The sequence below is a fragment of the Argopecten irradians genome, chromosome 12, assembly GCF_041381155.1.
Source record: "Argopecten irradians isolate NY chromosome 12, Ai_NY, whole genome shotgun sequence".
Lineage (NCBI taxonomy): Eukaryota > Metazoa > Mollusca > Bivalvia > Pectinida > Pectinidae > Argopecten > Argopecten irradians.
The window spans coordinates 17350443-17364511 of NC_091145.1; the positions used below are offsets into that span (position 1 = coordinate 17350443).

At 36.2% G+C, this 14069-nt stretch overlaps 1 protein-coding gene across 1 annotated transcript; it reads right to left on the reverse strand.

Annotated features, from left to right (window-relative positions):
- Positions 1–5028: 5028 nt before the first annotated feature.
- On the reverse strand, positions 5029–13496 carry LOC138304967 (kelch-like protein 15). Its single transcript, XM_069245385.1, has 2 exons — positions 13441–13496; positions 5029–7579 (listed from the first exon to the last, which is right to left on the reverse strand). Exons 1-2 carry the CDS (start codon positions 13494–13496, stop codon positions 5113–5115), a joined length of 2523 nt encoding a protein of 840 aa, XP_069101486.1. The 3' UTR covers positions 5029–5112.
- Between the last annotated feature and the right edge of the window lie 573 nt (positions 13497–14069).

Below are 14069 nucleotides of genomic sequence, written 5' to 3' on the forward strand. Positions count from 1 at the left end.
GGCTGTTTATAGGACGTTAAACTAATACAAACCCACGTACACTATTCTGTCAAATTCTGTCATACAACACAGAATGAAATCTTCTTCATCATCAAATGCAAGCTAGACATGTTTAGCTTTAAAACAACATATACCCAATCACAAAACACTGCAAAACTTGAGAGAAGATGTCAGTTATATGATAAAATATGAGAAGAGTGTAATTTTAAAATACATCATGTTAATGTCCTCAATATTGCCGAGAAACAAAAACAAAAAAATGTAAACAAAATGATAGATTGATATAAAAGCATAGATTAAAGTATAGTATAAATCACAGGAACTTGGCATCTTTGTTCATCCTCGCATTCAATATGCTATAATAGATGTCACATCTACAGTCATTACATTTGGAATTTGGCTGAGATACCAAGTCCCTGTGCACATAGTGTTCATAGGCAAGATTAAGTTTATATAGAAAGAACATGAGAGCAAGCCTCCATCTGATGAGAATAAAACTTTTCATACTAAAAATATAATCAACTGAATGGAATGATCACATTCACAACCGTAATGTGTATCACTCTGGAACATAGGTACTTAGCTCTCTGACAAAAAATTAGTATATATACTGAGTACCTGTGTCTGGAACACGGTTAAACAAAGCAATATCTTGTCATCAAACAATGGAACAAGTTTTTATCCTATATCACATTGATAATATATTGTAGTTATCCACTTAAGAGATTAACCTATAACCTTTGTACTAGAAGAGAAATCAACAAAGAGTAAAGGCTCTAGATCATCATGGTGTATAAACTTTCATTTAAATCATAAATTAAACAAAAAAATTACCTGGACATCATCTACCGTGGTATACAGTGAAACCTGGCTGAAATATATTGACCGACAACCTTCACAATATCCAACCATATCCAACAGAACAAGAGACATGACAACCTGGTAACCATCAAATTTATCAACTCACTGATGTGTACAGCACATAGGTACAGTTCCATACTGGGTTCTGATTATTTTGTTTTATGTCTTATTAAAAGAAAGGGTCATTTAAAGAAATGTGAAGAGTTTGGAGCTAGTGGAAAGCCAGATTACTTAGGGGCAAACACAGGCCTGTGGTCTAGATCTGTGTCTGAATTGCCCCACATAAATTTTTGGTAGAGAGCTGGGGGTAGAATGTTGATACACCATTTAAACATTGCATACTCAATGGTAGTCCGCTAAACCTGCCTATATTATTAGGCTTTATTTTTTTTTTTAAATTGCCTTATATATATCACAGGAGTTTGACGTTCTGTTAATAATATGTAGTATACATATATAAAAAATACCACTATATACTATATAAAACACTTTATATAGTATATAGGGGTATTTTTATATATGTATACTATATATTATTGACAGAACGTCAAACTCCTGTGTATATATATAAGGCCAAAAAAAAAAAAAAAAAAAATTATAAAAAAGCCTAATAATAGGTTTAGCGAACTAACTCAATGGATGTCAGGATTCACTGTATAATACATTATAATATGTAAGAACTTGAGTGAAATCATGAAAATGTCATGTTAAAATAAGGAATGTAAATTAATGAAATATATCAACAATTTAAAATCTAACACTAAAATGTAAACTAACTAAAAGCATTAGCAATAATATGAAATGGATGGTGTATTGTAAATCATTTATGCTTCACTTGTACAATAAAATATATAATGTCTCTTATATAAAGTGAATGAGATTCTTAATTAATCTAAAAAAAGCAATCATTCTTATTAAACTATAATATGTACAGGGGTTTGACACAAATTTCCAACTCACATGTCACACTTATCTACATATATCCATATAGTTATGTATCTGGGTCAGAAATTTGAGCCAAGACCCTGTGGTATGGCAATGCTAAATCATGGCTAAAACATACTATGGACTGTAGTACCAAGCAAAAGCTTTAACAACTAAGGCCTTAAAATTAATTCCTAGATTTGTATACTGACACGACCATTTCACTATCACATGTATATATCGTCCAATCTCTATTCACATAATTATGTATGTACATGTTTTACAATGCTTCAAATATAAATTCATCATGATAAATTTTGAACACCAAGCATAAAAAAAAATTGAGCAAATATAATAACAAAATGCACGAATTCATGACTATTTATTATTACTGAGTTGTTATGTTTAGACTAGTGAACTCACAAAACAAATGTACCTTCAGACAACAATTTGTGAATTTTATTTCTTTTTAAATGTACAAGGTAAAATTAACTTACAGGTGATGTTAACTTTTAAAATTCATACCATATTTATTTGCAATAAGCCAAACCTTATATTAGAGATTGAACTAGGGCGATCATTGTTGACCATGTAGCTCAGTGGTAGAGCATTCCGCTAGTGTTTGGAGGTCCGGAGTTCGAATCCCGGTCTGGTCACTACATTCTCCCCTCTCCTGTTAAATTTAATTCCGCATCATTTAGTTACCCTAATTTTGTGTAAGTATATACCTAATTTAATAAATTCTTCACTCTTTAAAAGCTAAGTGATATAAATATAGAATTAAGCTTTCCCAGTCACATGAAATGTACAGTAAACACAAAAATTCTCCACAAACTTTGAGACATCTGGAAGACAGAAATGCCCTGGACTCTCTCTATCTATATATATATCCTGAATGGACATGATGTAAAAACGCCACAGTACTGGACAGACATGGGTAACACTAAATGCTTCACCATTTCATGGCAGGAAAAAATTACCATAAGCCACAGAGAATTGGAATATACATGTGATGCTCTCATCTATACAACATTACATATACATGTACAGGCAGTTTGTGGATTACACTTTAATAGATGCAAAAGGGCCAGTGTTCCATGAGCAACTAAAAAATAATTACAAAGTTACTACAGATTCTTTCTTGCAATCTTTTAATTCTATTTATAAAAAATAAAGCTGTAATATACTGTCAAATCTGCCTTATAAGTTATCTCAATACAATCAATCCATTTCTTTAAAGTCTATTTCCTTTGGTCCCAAATACATCACAATCATGGTCCCATATTTGTGTTAAAGTTTAACAATAATACAAAATACTGGTACCCCTTGGTGGTAGATTTAACAGACCAAGAAGACTTATAAAACATCACCATACAACAATCGATAAATAAACACAAAATATAAACAATCTAAAATATGGCAATTATCTGGCAGATATATTTGCTATCGTTGATATTGACTGTGTATATACAAAACATATTTTTATATAGAAAAGGCTTAGGCTAGTAATAATTCATTTCAGATCATTCAAGGCTTCATATAATAGAACATTAAGTCATAAAAATGTCATGTCTGGTGCCATTTTCTGAATATTTCAAACAACTGTAAATGTAGATAAATCGTCTTTAATCTTAACAGATACTGTACATGTAAACCAACTTATTTTCATGTACAATTAGTTTTCATGTTTTTTCAGGAGTGATTAGAATTCGCAACAAGAGGCCCATGGGCCTTAACGGTCAACTGAGTTTGGATACAGAATGAAACAAAGACATATAAACACTACATATTGGCCCATCAGGGCCTTGAAATCAGTCAGTCATTTTATAAATTTTACCTTTTTTAATCTATGAAGAGTATTCGTTTCCATGAAATCTGTGAATTCAGAAGAAGTTTTGAGATTTTAGTCAATTTGTCCGCTTTTGGCCCCACCCTACTGGCCCAGAAGGTCAGCGAAGACTGATATGGATATGTTAAAACGCTCTATCTCAGGGTAATAATTCTAACCAAGTTTGATTCATTTCCTATTAAAATTGAACAAATAATGCTCATAAAAGTGTTTTTCCTGTAATTTGATCCGCTCCCCAGGGGAAAATCCGAGATTCTAGGGCTATGAAATTCACAATTCTTGTAAAGGGCTTTAAGACCTGTCAACTATGAAGAGTAACTGGTTCCATCAAATCTGTGAATTCAGAAAAAGATTTTTGAATTTTTAGGCATTTTAACCCCTTCTGGCCCTGCCCCTCTGGCCCCTAGGGGGTCAGTCAGGATCAATATGATGTCAAAATACTATCTCAGACTAATAATTCTAGCAAAGTTTGACTCATCATTTCCTATGAAAATTGAGCAAATAAAGCTCATAAATGTGTTTTCCTATATAAACTATAGTAAACTTTACCCCCTCTCAAGGGCGAAACGCAAGACCCAAGGGTCATATAATTCTAATTTTTTGTAAAGGACCATAAGACCTTTCCATCTATGAAGAATATTTGATTCAACATGTGTGGAATTTCAGATGATTTTTGAAGTTTTAGACTACTTGACCACTTTTGGCCCCTCTACTCAGGCCCCTGGGGGTCAGTCATGGAAAAATTGTTTATATGATTCAATGGCCATTCATACTGATAATTCTGACAACATTTGACTTATTTACTATTACAAATGACCAAATAATGCTCAAAAATGTTTTTTCCCTATATAAAGTGTAGTAAACTTGACCCTCTCCCCAGGGGGAAACGTGAGACCCAAGGGTCATACAATTCACAATTTTTGTAAAGGACCTTAATACCCTTCCATCTATGAAGAGTATTTGAATGATTCTACCATTTCTGTAATTTCTGAAGAAGATTTTTAGTTTTAGCCTATTTTACCCCTTTTGGCCCCACCCCCAGGCCCCTTGGGGGCTGGGACCATATAATTCACAATTTTAGTTGACCTTTAGGCATGAAAAGTTTCTGCAAAATTTCAACAAATATGGAGAAGAAGTCGAAAATGTAAATTGTTTATCGCCATACGACACATGACAGACGACGGACCCAAAATACCCAACCACAAGCACATGAAATGAAATTAGCTTGAAAATGTTGTTGGGCACGAAAATGTGAAATTAAAGGTCGCCGCCTCACGGTTGATTTACTGTTCATGTGCTAACAACATTTCAGTAAAGCATGGTTGTAGTATGTTGGCAAAGGTTCCTATAGCAACTATATTGATGTATTACTAATTCATCATCTCACTTGTGTGTGATGTGAACCAAATACAAGAACATTTACAGTGATTTGATGGTCTCGTAGAAAAAGTAGATGTTGCTATGACAACCAAATAGAATCATGGGTAAGCTACATCTAGTATGGCTAGTTTTTGTACATTAGCTCCGACCTGCTCTACTTCCTCCCACTTATCAGCCTCTATATCATACATAAACAGATATGCGTCGGGGGTATTACCTCCGATACAGAAGAGAACTCCGTCCTGGATGCCGTTGTGACGGAACAAATGACCATACTCTATTGGTATGGGAGTAAACTGAGTCCACTGACCGGTTTCTATATCGTAAACCTCATTCTCAACACACTCACGGAAATTATTTTCAGGCATGCAGTATCCTCCGATAGCGTAGAGCTTTCCTTTGTAAGGAGTGAGGCTGTGCCCTTGGCGAGACGTGATCATGTCAGCACGTTTGACCCATTCATTTCCATCACCTAACTTGAGGCTGTAGTGTAACCGTAGTGGACAGGGATGGCGGGCGTCAGCACTGATGCCACCACAGACATACAGAGAGCCATTACAGTAGGTAGCAGCCATGTCGAACACCTTAATGGGCATAGGGGTGGCATCAGACCACTGGTTGTCTTGGGGGTTGTATATTTCCACAGAATCTAGTATAGTCTCTGGTTCGTTGTCATCGTCAATGTGGATACGATGGACACCACCGATTGCAAATAACTGTTGATCAGAACTGCACAGGGAGAAAGAGACTCGAGGCTGATTCATAGGCGCTACCTCTGTCCAGTCACGGAATCGAGGATCAAAGCGAAACATACGAGGTGTACTTGAGAAGTTTTCATCGTAGCCTCCAGCGGCATACAGAAAGTTCCCAAGCTTTGTTTGTGACATTGCCATGTAGTCGGTGGTGTCAAGGCCACAGGGTCCAAGCTGCTCCATGGTAATACCAGGCTTTTTCGGATCTCGGTAAATAATGAAGTAACCCTCCTCTGAGAAGGAGAAAATGGTGGCAACAGACCTACATCCTCTGGGGAGATATTTCTCGCCTTTCTTCAAACACTGGCCCATGATGTTAAGGTTATGATTAATGGCCGCCTCAATCTCTTCCTTCATACCCGATACACTGGTAACTTCCTTTGGGAGTGCCTCTAACTCTTCTGCTTCCATTAGGAAGAAACGAATCTGCATCAGGAGGGATTGAAAATGGTCCTTTCTTCCTGAGGGATCTACAGCTAGCCACTTCAACAGAATTTGTACCAGGAAATACTCAGAACATTCAATATAGATATCATCCATAAGGAACTGTAGCAAAAGTTCATAGCTCAAAGTCTTGTAGAAATCTTCATCCTTGGATAAGGCTTCCAGATTTTGGCCGAAACATATAAGGATTTCAAATCTCATGTCACCGAGTGAATATTTATCCATCATCATGAGGACAGCTGGGTAGTTTTCTATACTCATACACTGAACGAGGAAATCACAACTCACTTCTAAAATCCACTCAACATGGAAGAATCTTGCTGCTTCTATGATGTCCTCAATGTTAGTTGTATCCACAGTGATGTAACCATGGTAAAAATAGTCAAGCATCACAGTAATACCTTTCGGACTGATCTCCTTGAGCTCTATACTGTCCTGTTCTTTCTCCTTCATGTCATGTGAGAACATGGCTGCAAAGTAGTCGCTTGCCTCAGAAAGAACATCTCGATGTGCACGGAAGCTCTCTTTCCCGACCAGGAGCTTGATGTCACATTTGTAGTCGTAAATCTTAGCCTCGACCTTCTTGTACTGCAGGTTGATGTACTTTATTTTACCTTTACTGATATGCATGCGTTCAGTGTTGTCCGGGTTGATCCCAGCAATGGTTTGAGGGTCGCAAGCGGCCATGCTGACTTGGGTACTGTCTGGGGTCTCCGAGGGCTGATAAGAGGACTCTGCTAATTGGTCAATTGCTTGTCCTGGTGTTACTGAGAGTTCATCTTTTGTAGAACTGGTTTGAATACCGTGTGTTACTCCTGGTGGAGCTGACTCTGTAGAACTGAGAGAACCTGTTTTAGTTTGTTTTATCTTACTATTAGCAGACACTTCTATTTCTTTTTTGTCCTTGCTGGTGTTTTTTTCCTTTCCACCTTGTTTGTCCTTTTCAGTTAATGGTTTGTCTTTTCCACTAACTAGTTTGTCCTTTTCACTTACAGGTTTGTCAATAGATGGACCTGTCTTTTCCTTACTTGATTTTGATTTTTCTTCCTGGAGAGATTCTGAAGAACTAGTTTTGATTTTACCAGCACCGTTCTTAGATGGCTTACTTTCAGGTTTTTTCACAGACTCAGCTTTTTCCTTCTTCGCAGGAGTTGGTGACGGCTTTTTCGGAGGAGCTACAGGTTTTGCCTTAGCAGAACTACTTTTAGTTGGTGCTGTGAGGTCTCGTTTTGCAGCAGAACTATTTCCGTTGCTCTTGGGCTCAGCACTAGTTTTGGTAGGTTTAGACTTGTGTGATGTACCATTAGAGGCTGTACTTTGTCCACTTGTTGGATCTTTCTCCTCCTTTGTCTTGTCTTTTGACTCCTTTCTGAAAAGACAGAAAAAGCGATTTTTTTCATCAGACAAAAAAAATCTTAAAATTTGCTATTTATGCTATTTTATTTAACAAAATAATTTCTTTTGCCCCTTCTATACACTCAGTTTACCTGTCTATAAAGACAACACAATGGAAATTGAAAATGGTATTTATAGCCAAGTGGTCTTTATATACAGGTCAATGTGTGAGAAATGGTATTTATAGCCAAGTGGTCTGTATATACAGGTCAATGTGTGAGAAATGGTATTTATAGCCAAGTAGTGTGGTCTTTATACACAGGTCAATGTGTGAGAAATGGTATTTATAGCCAAGTGGTCTTTATACACAGGTCAATGTGTGAGAAATGGTATTTATAGCCAAGTGGTCTTTATATACAGGTCATCGTGTGAGAAATGGTATTTAAAGCCAAGTGGTCTTTATACACAGGTCATTGTGTGAGAAATGGTATTTATAGCCAAGTGGTCTTTATACACAGGTCAATGTGTGAGAATTGGTATTTATAGCCAAGTGGTCTATATACACAGGTCAATGTGTGAGAAATTGTATTTATAGCCAAGTGGTCTTTATATACAGGTCAATGTGTGTGAGAAATGGTCTTTATAGCCAAGTAGTCTTTATACACAGGTCAATATGTGAGAAATGGTCTTTATAGCCAAGTAGTCTTTATATACAGGCCAATGTGTGAGAAATGGTATTTATAGCCAAGTGGTCTTTATATACAGGTCAATGTGTGAGAAATGGTCTTTATAGCCAAGTAGTCTTTATATACAGGTCAATGTGTGAGAAATGGTATTTATAGCCAAGTGGTCTTTATATACAGGTCAATGTGTGAGAAATGGTATTTATAGCCAAGTGGTCTTTATATACAGGTCAATGTGTGAGAAATGGTATTTATAGCCAAGTGGTCTGTATATACAGGTCAATGTGTGAGAAATGGTAATTATAGCCAAGTGGTCTGTATATACAGGTCAATGTATGAGAAATGGTATTTATAGCCAAGTGGTCTTTATATACAGGTCAATGTGTGAGAAATGGTATTTATAGCCAAGTGGTCTTTATATACAGGTCAATGTGTGAGAAATGGTATTTATAGCCAAGTGGTCTATATACACAGGTCAATGTGTGAGAAATTGTATTTATAGCCAAGTGGTCTTTATATACAGGTCAATGTGTGAGAAATGGTATTTATAGCCAAGTGGTCTTTATATACAGGTCATTGTGTGAGAAATGGTATTTAAAACCAAGTGGTCTTTATATACAGGTCAATGTGTGAGAAATGGTATTTATAGCCAAGTGGTCTTTATACACAGGTCAATGTGTGAGAAATGGTATTTATAGCCAAGTGGTCTTTATATACAGGTCAATGTGTGAGAAATGGTATTTATAGCCAAGTGGTCTTTATATACAGGTCAATGTGTGAGAAATGGTATTTATAGCCAAGTGGTCTTTATATACAGGTCAATGTGTGAGAAATGGTATTTATAGCCAAGTGGTCTTTATATACAGGTCAATGTGTGAGAAATGGTATTTATAGCCAAGTGGTCTTGTATATACAGGTCAATGTGTGAGAAATGGTATTTATAGCCAAGTGGTCTTTATATACAGGTCAATGTGTGAGAAATGGTATTTATAGCCAAGTGGTCTGTATATACAGGTCAATGTGTGAGAAATGGTATTTATAGCCAAGTGGTCTGTATATACAGGTCAATGTGTGAGAAATGGTATTTATAGCCAAGTGGTCTTTATATACAGGTCAATGTGTGAGAAATGGTATTTATAGCCAAGTGGTCTTTATACACAGGTCAATGTGTGAGAAATGGTCTTTATAGCCAAGTGTTCTTTATCCACAGGTCAATGTGTGAGAAATGGTATTTATAGCCAAGTGGTCTTTATATACAGGTCATTGTGTGAGAAATGGTATTTATAGCCAAGTGGTCTTTATATACACAGGTCAATGTGTGAGAAATTGTATTTATAGCCAAGTGGTCTTTATATACAGGTCAATGTGTGAGAAATGGTATTTATAGCCAAGTGGTCTTTATACACAGGTCAATGTGTGAGAATTGGTATTTATAGCCAAGTGGTCTTTATACACAGGTCAATGTGTGAGAAATGGTATTTATAGCCAAGTGGTCTTTATATACAGGTCAATGTGTGAGAAATGGTATTTATAGCCAAGTAGTCTTTATACACAGGTCAATGTGTGAGAAATGGTATTTATAGCCAAGTGGTCTTTATATACAGGTCAATGTGTGAGAAATGGTCTTTATAGCCAAGTAGTCTTTATATACAGGTCAATGTGTGAGAAATGGTATTTATAGCCAAGTGGTCTTTATATACAGGTCAATGTGTGAGAAATGGTATTTATAGCCAAGTGGTCTTTATATACAGGTCAATGTGTGAGAAATGGTATTTATAGCCAAGTGGTCTTTATATACAGGTCAATGTGTGAGAAATGGTATTTAAAGCCAAGTGGTCTTTATATACAAGTCAATATGTGTTTGAAAGACTGTTTGTAACCAAAAGAAATTTGGTCTTATTAGACAAGTGGTTGTTATACAGAGCTGGTCACTATATATAAAGGCAGGTTTTACTGTAAAGATGTATTCTCAGGCATAAGACTTTAACTTGAAATACAGCCAGCACCAGCTGAGGCACGCAGTGAGATATACATACCATTGATAGCTCAGGTGAATTTCACTTAAAACTACAGAAAATGTTTGAAAAGTACATGGTTTGCTTGTTTTTGTTTTAGGCCTTATAATATATACCAGGTAAACAGCAAGGGTTATTGAAAGACATGCCAGACTTAGGAGGTGGAGGAAAGCCAGAGTACTCAGGACTAAACCACCAACCTATACTATAATTGGCAACTGTCCCACATGGATTTCAGCTTACTACACAGAAGTGGAGGACTATAGTGGTATTTTGGCAGAAACACATTGATCATTCTGCCACTACAGCATCTCCCCAGAAGGCTATATGTCGTCCCGACCCTTCAGGTGAGATGACCAAAACAATGTACAAAGGAACTTTTCCTCTAGTTACATAGCACACCTTCTTTTTGTAAACATACAGGGTTATTGGTAGACTAAAGGTATCATAATAGTTATTATTCTAAACAGAATACATTCTAAAATAAATTGAAGAAGAACTTACTGTGAATCATAGGTATGTGTGTAAATCAAATTCGCACACTACCCTGTGGTCCATTGACACGTGACTGATATAGGTGTGTTATACTGCACTGACAATACACAACTATCATAATCATACTCCAGACAGGTGTGACACAGTCCCTAGTCATTACTACTCCTTAAAGCCATTTGTCCCTAATGAAGCATTTAGATTATACTAGTTCACAGACTGGAATATCCCATTTTGTAATTTCAGGGGTGAATGAACATTTGTGCTTGCCCACACTTACACCCACTACCAAGCGTATAAATATGACAAACAATATAAAACATTCACATCTTATGCACATTAAACCAGAAATATGTTTTCCATTTAATTCAGAAAATAAAATCATAGCACATTAGAATGCATGGTCACATATATCTAGACTGAATAAAATGCTTGAGTGGTGATGTAGATCTAACCACAGGGGTTTGTTTCTTATACACCTCCATATTGACCCAATTTTACACATAAGGGAGTGTCTATAAATCAAAAACCTGTGATCTAACTAATACTAATAATATTCTGATAGATTCTTTATAGTTGTGATAAAGTAGGTATAATCCTTTGAAATTTCCTTTGAATCCACTTTTCAGAAGTTACATCAACAGTTTAAACTTCAAGCATGATGACTACTAAAGAAGATAATCAAGAAATATCAGACACCTACTTCAAGGAGAACAGTATAAGAATACTATAGAACTTATCATTTTTTCTAATGATTCATATCAACATATAGAATGCATACATTATGTGTAGTCACCAAATACAAGAGACCTTATTCGGAGGCCCATGCAAGCATGCACCACTAAATCAAAACAGAAATGCTTTGATACTTTTGACTTTAACTGCAATGCATGTATGTGTACAGCATTAGTAATCCAAATTCTTAGACAATGTTTGTCCTCCTGCCAATACACACTAACACTGTAACTTTATAGGTCTGTCATAAACTGTGGTATGCAGTACACTGTGGTGTATATATACATGTGAGAAGTATGCATTTTACAGATGATCATTGTCCTATTATGACAGAAAAATTGTATGTATATGTACATGTATGCCACTTATGAACATGCTTACTCAACATTGCTTTAGTTTCCCTCATTTCACTGTGGCCCCAACTTATCATTAAATCTCTCCACTGTGGCCCAAACATGGTATCTTGCCCTTTTCTCACTCAATTGTAATCCCCAATTCACAATTGGCCTTTGACCCACAATTTGACTCCCCTTACTCTAATGTAATTGGTTGATTCCCAATATGTCCTTGACCCCAACTTGCTCTCCCCTCACTCCATTGTAATAAGATGGATTCCCAATATGTCCTTGATCCTAAATTACTCTCCACTCACTCCACTGTAATCAGATGGATTCCCAACATGTCCTTGACCCCAACTTGCTCTCCCCTCACTCCACTGTAATCAGATGGATTCCCAACATGTCCTTGACCCCAACTTATACTCCCCTCACTCCACTGTGATCAAGGGGATTCCGAACAGTCCTTGACCCCAACTTGTACTCCCCTCACTCCACTGTGATCAATGGGATTCCAACATGTCCTTGACCCCAACTTGTACTCCCCTTACTCCATGTGATCAGTAGATTCCAACATGTCCTTTACCCAACATGTACTTCCCTCACTCCATTGATCATTACAATACTCAGCCCCTCTAACTGTTGTCAGATCCGGCTAGATTAGGTAACTACAATGTAATTCTAATGACAGTTTATATCATTAAACCCTCCCAAATTACAACAGACACTACCAGTAGATCTTGATGTTTAAACAGAATGGTGCATGTATGACACAGGCATATGACTCTCACATTCCTATTGAATTGTTATAGAAGATATCTGAACTTAAGTCTTTAAATCACATGTAGATTAAAGGTATAGCACTTAAAGTATCATCAAAATACTTTTAAACATGGATATCATATTTCTATAACAGCAATGTGATCACAGTTGCTATGTGATTACTGTTCATTATCTGGTCTTTCGTCTCACCTTAACTCTAGAAAAGACATTCTTACAGATGTGTCTGCTTTATTATAGACTAAGAATTTCTACAACTGCTGTTGGCACTACATAAAATTCAATAATTAATTCTGCAATCTATAAATCCCTATTCCATACAGTTATACATCTCGACGGATTTTTGAAGTACCCCAGTAGGTTGTTTTAGCTTTAGATGCTGCAATGCAGGCAGCATATCACATTGATTCAAACTATCAATATATACACTGCATCAGACTGTCTAGTTTTTTTTAAACTCTTAACTCTTTGAGTACCATCAGACATGCAACAGGAGAGTAAAAGTGCAATGGCAGAACACCAGTCAGATGCACAACCAATACAGGGCTTCCCAGATACCCAAACATTGTGGGTAAAGTAAGATTTATCATCGATTAGTCCCATGGCACCTTCCAAAGATTGTGATGTCACAAAAATCAAGAAAAAATTGATGTCACAATTAACTAATCGACAGTTAATCATACTTTAATCACACTGCTTAATCGTGAGACCAACATATTATCATGAGCTACCTGGTTGTCAATGATTTAACAAGCTCAGGCTAGCTACAAATACTTCTGGTGATGTGAAGTTTTAACAAATACTTTATCTTCCTACTAACAGTGAATGATTATTTAACATTTTAAAATTACTTACGAGGAATCTGATGATTTACTATCTGTAGCAGCACTTGGAGAGCTTTGAGAATCCATGTTTAAAGATACACACACTTCACCAGACTGACTGGCCTGATGAGTTGCTTCAGACGTAAAGTGACTGATGATGTCATACCAGTAGACTGCACCTTCATCCCCTGGACAACCCTAATGCCCAGGGTCACAGGGACACAAAGGTAGCCTTAGTCTGGCCTACAGCTTCTCTACATGAAGCATGTAGTGTCCTTCTCTACATGTAATTAATGTGTTTGTAACATTGTGGGATCCTGAGATAGTGACTCACAGCAGACACAAGTGATATACTTTAAAAGTTTTAAATTTATTCTTGGTTTACACAGACTGAAAGGGAAATTTTACTTATCCTATAATAATATAATGAAATAAACTATGTGACAAAATTGACAATAAAGGCTAGATCGGGCTGTTGATCACCACATAATGTACATTTTACCCCAGTTTTCAAATACAATGCATGTAATATTTATTGGTTTGTTTGTGTGCTGTAAAACTTACATCTAGGGTCAAACTTGACATTTTGATATTCATTTAACTACATTTTCACTTTTGACATTTTCAGCGACAATCGTTGAATATTTCTTTACAATTATC

What these genes read in the sequence shown, in the direction of transcription:
- LOC138304967 (XM_069245385.1), bottom strand. Translation starts at nt 13,496, where the DNA reads ATGGATTCTCAAAGCTCTCCAAGTGCTGCTACAGATAGTAAATCATCA. An exon ending in AGTAAATCATCAGATTCCTC is followed by an intron (nt 7,580 to 13,440) that starts GTAAGTAATTTT and finishes CTGTCTTTTCAG; the next exon opens with AAAGGAGTCAAAAGACAAGA.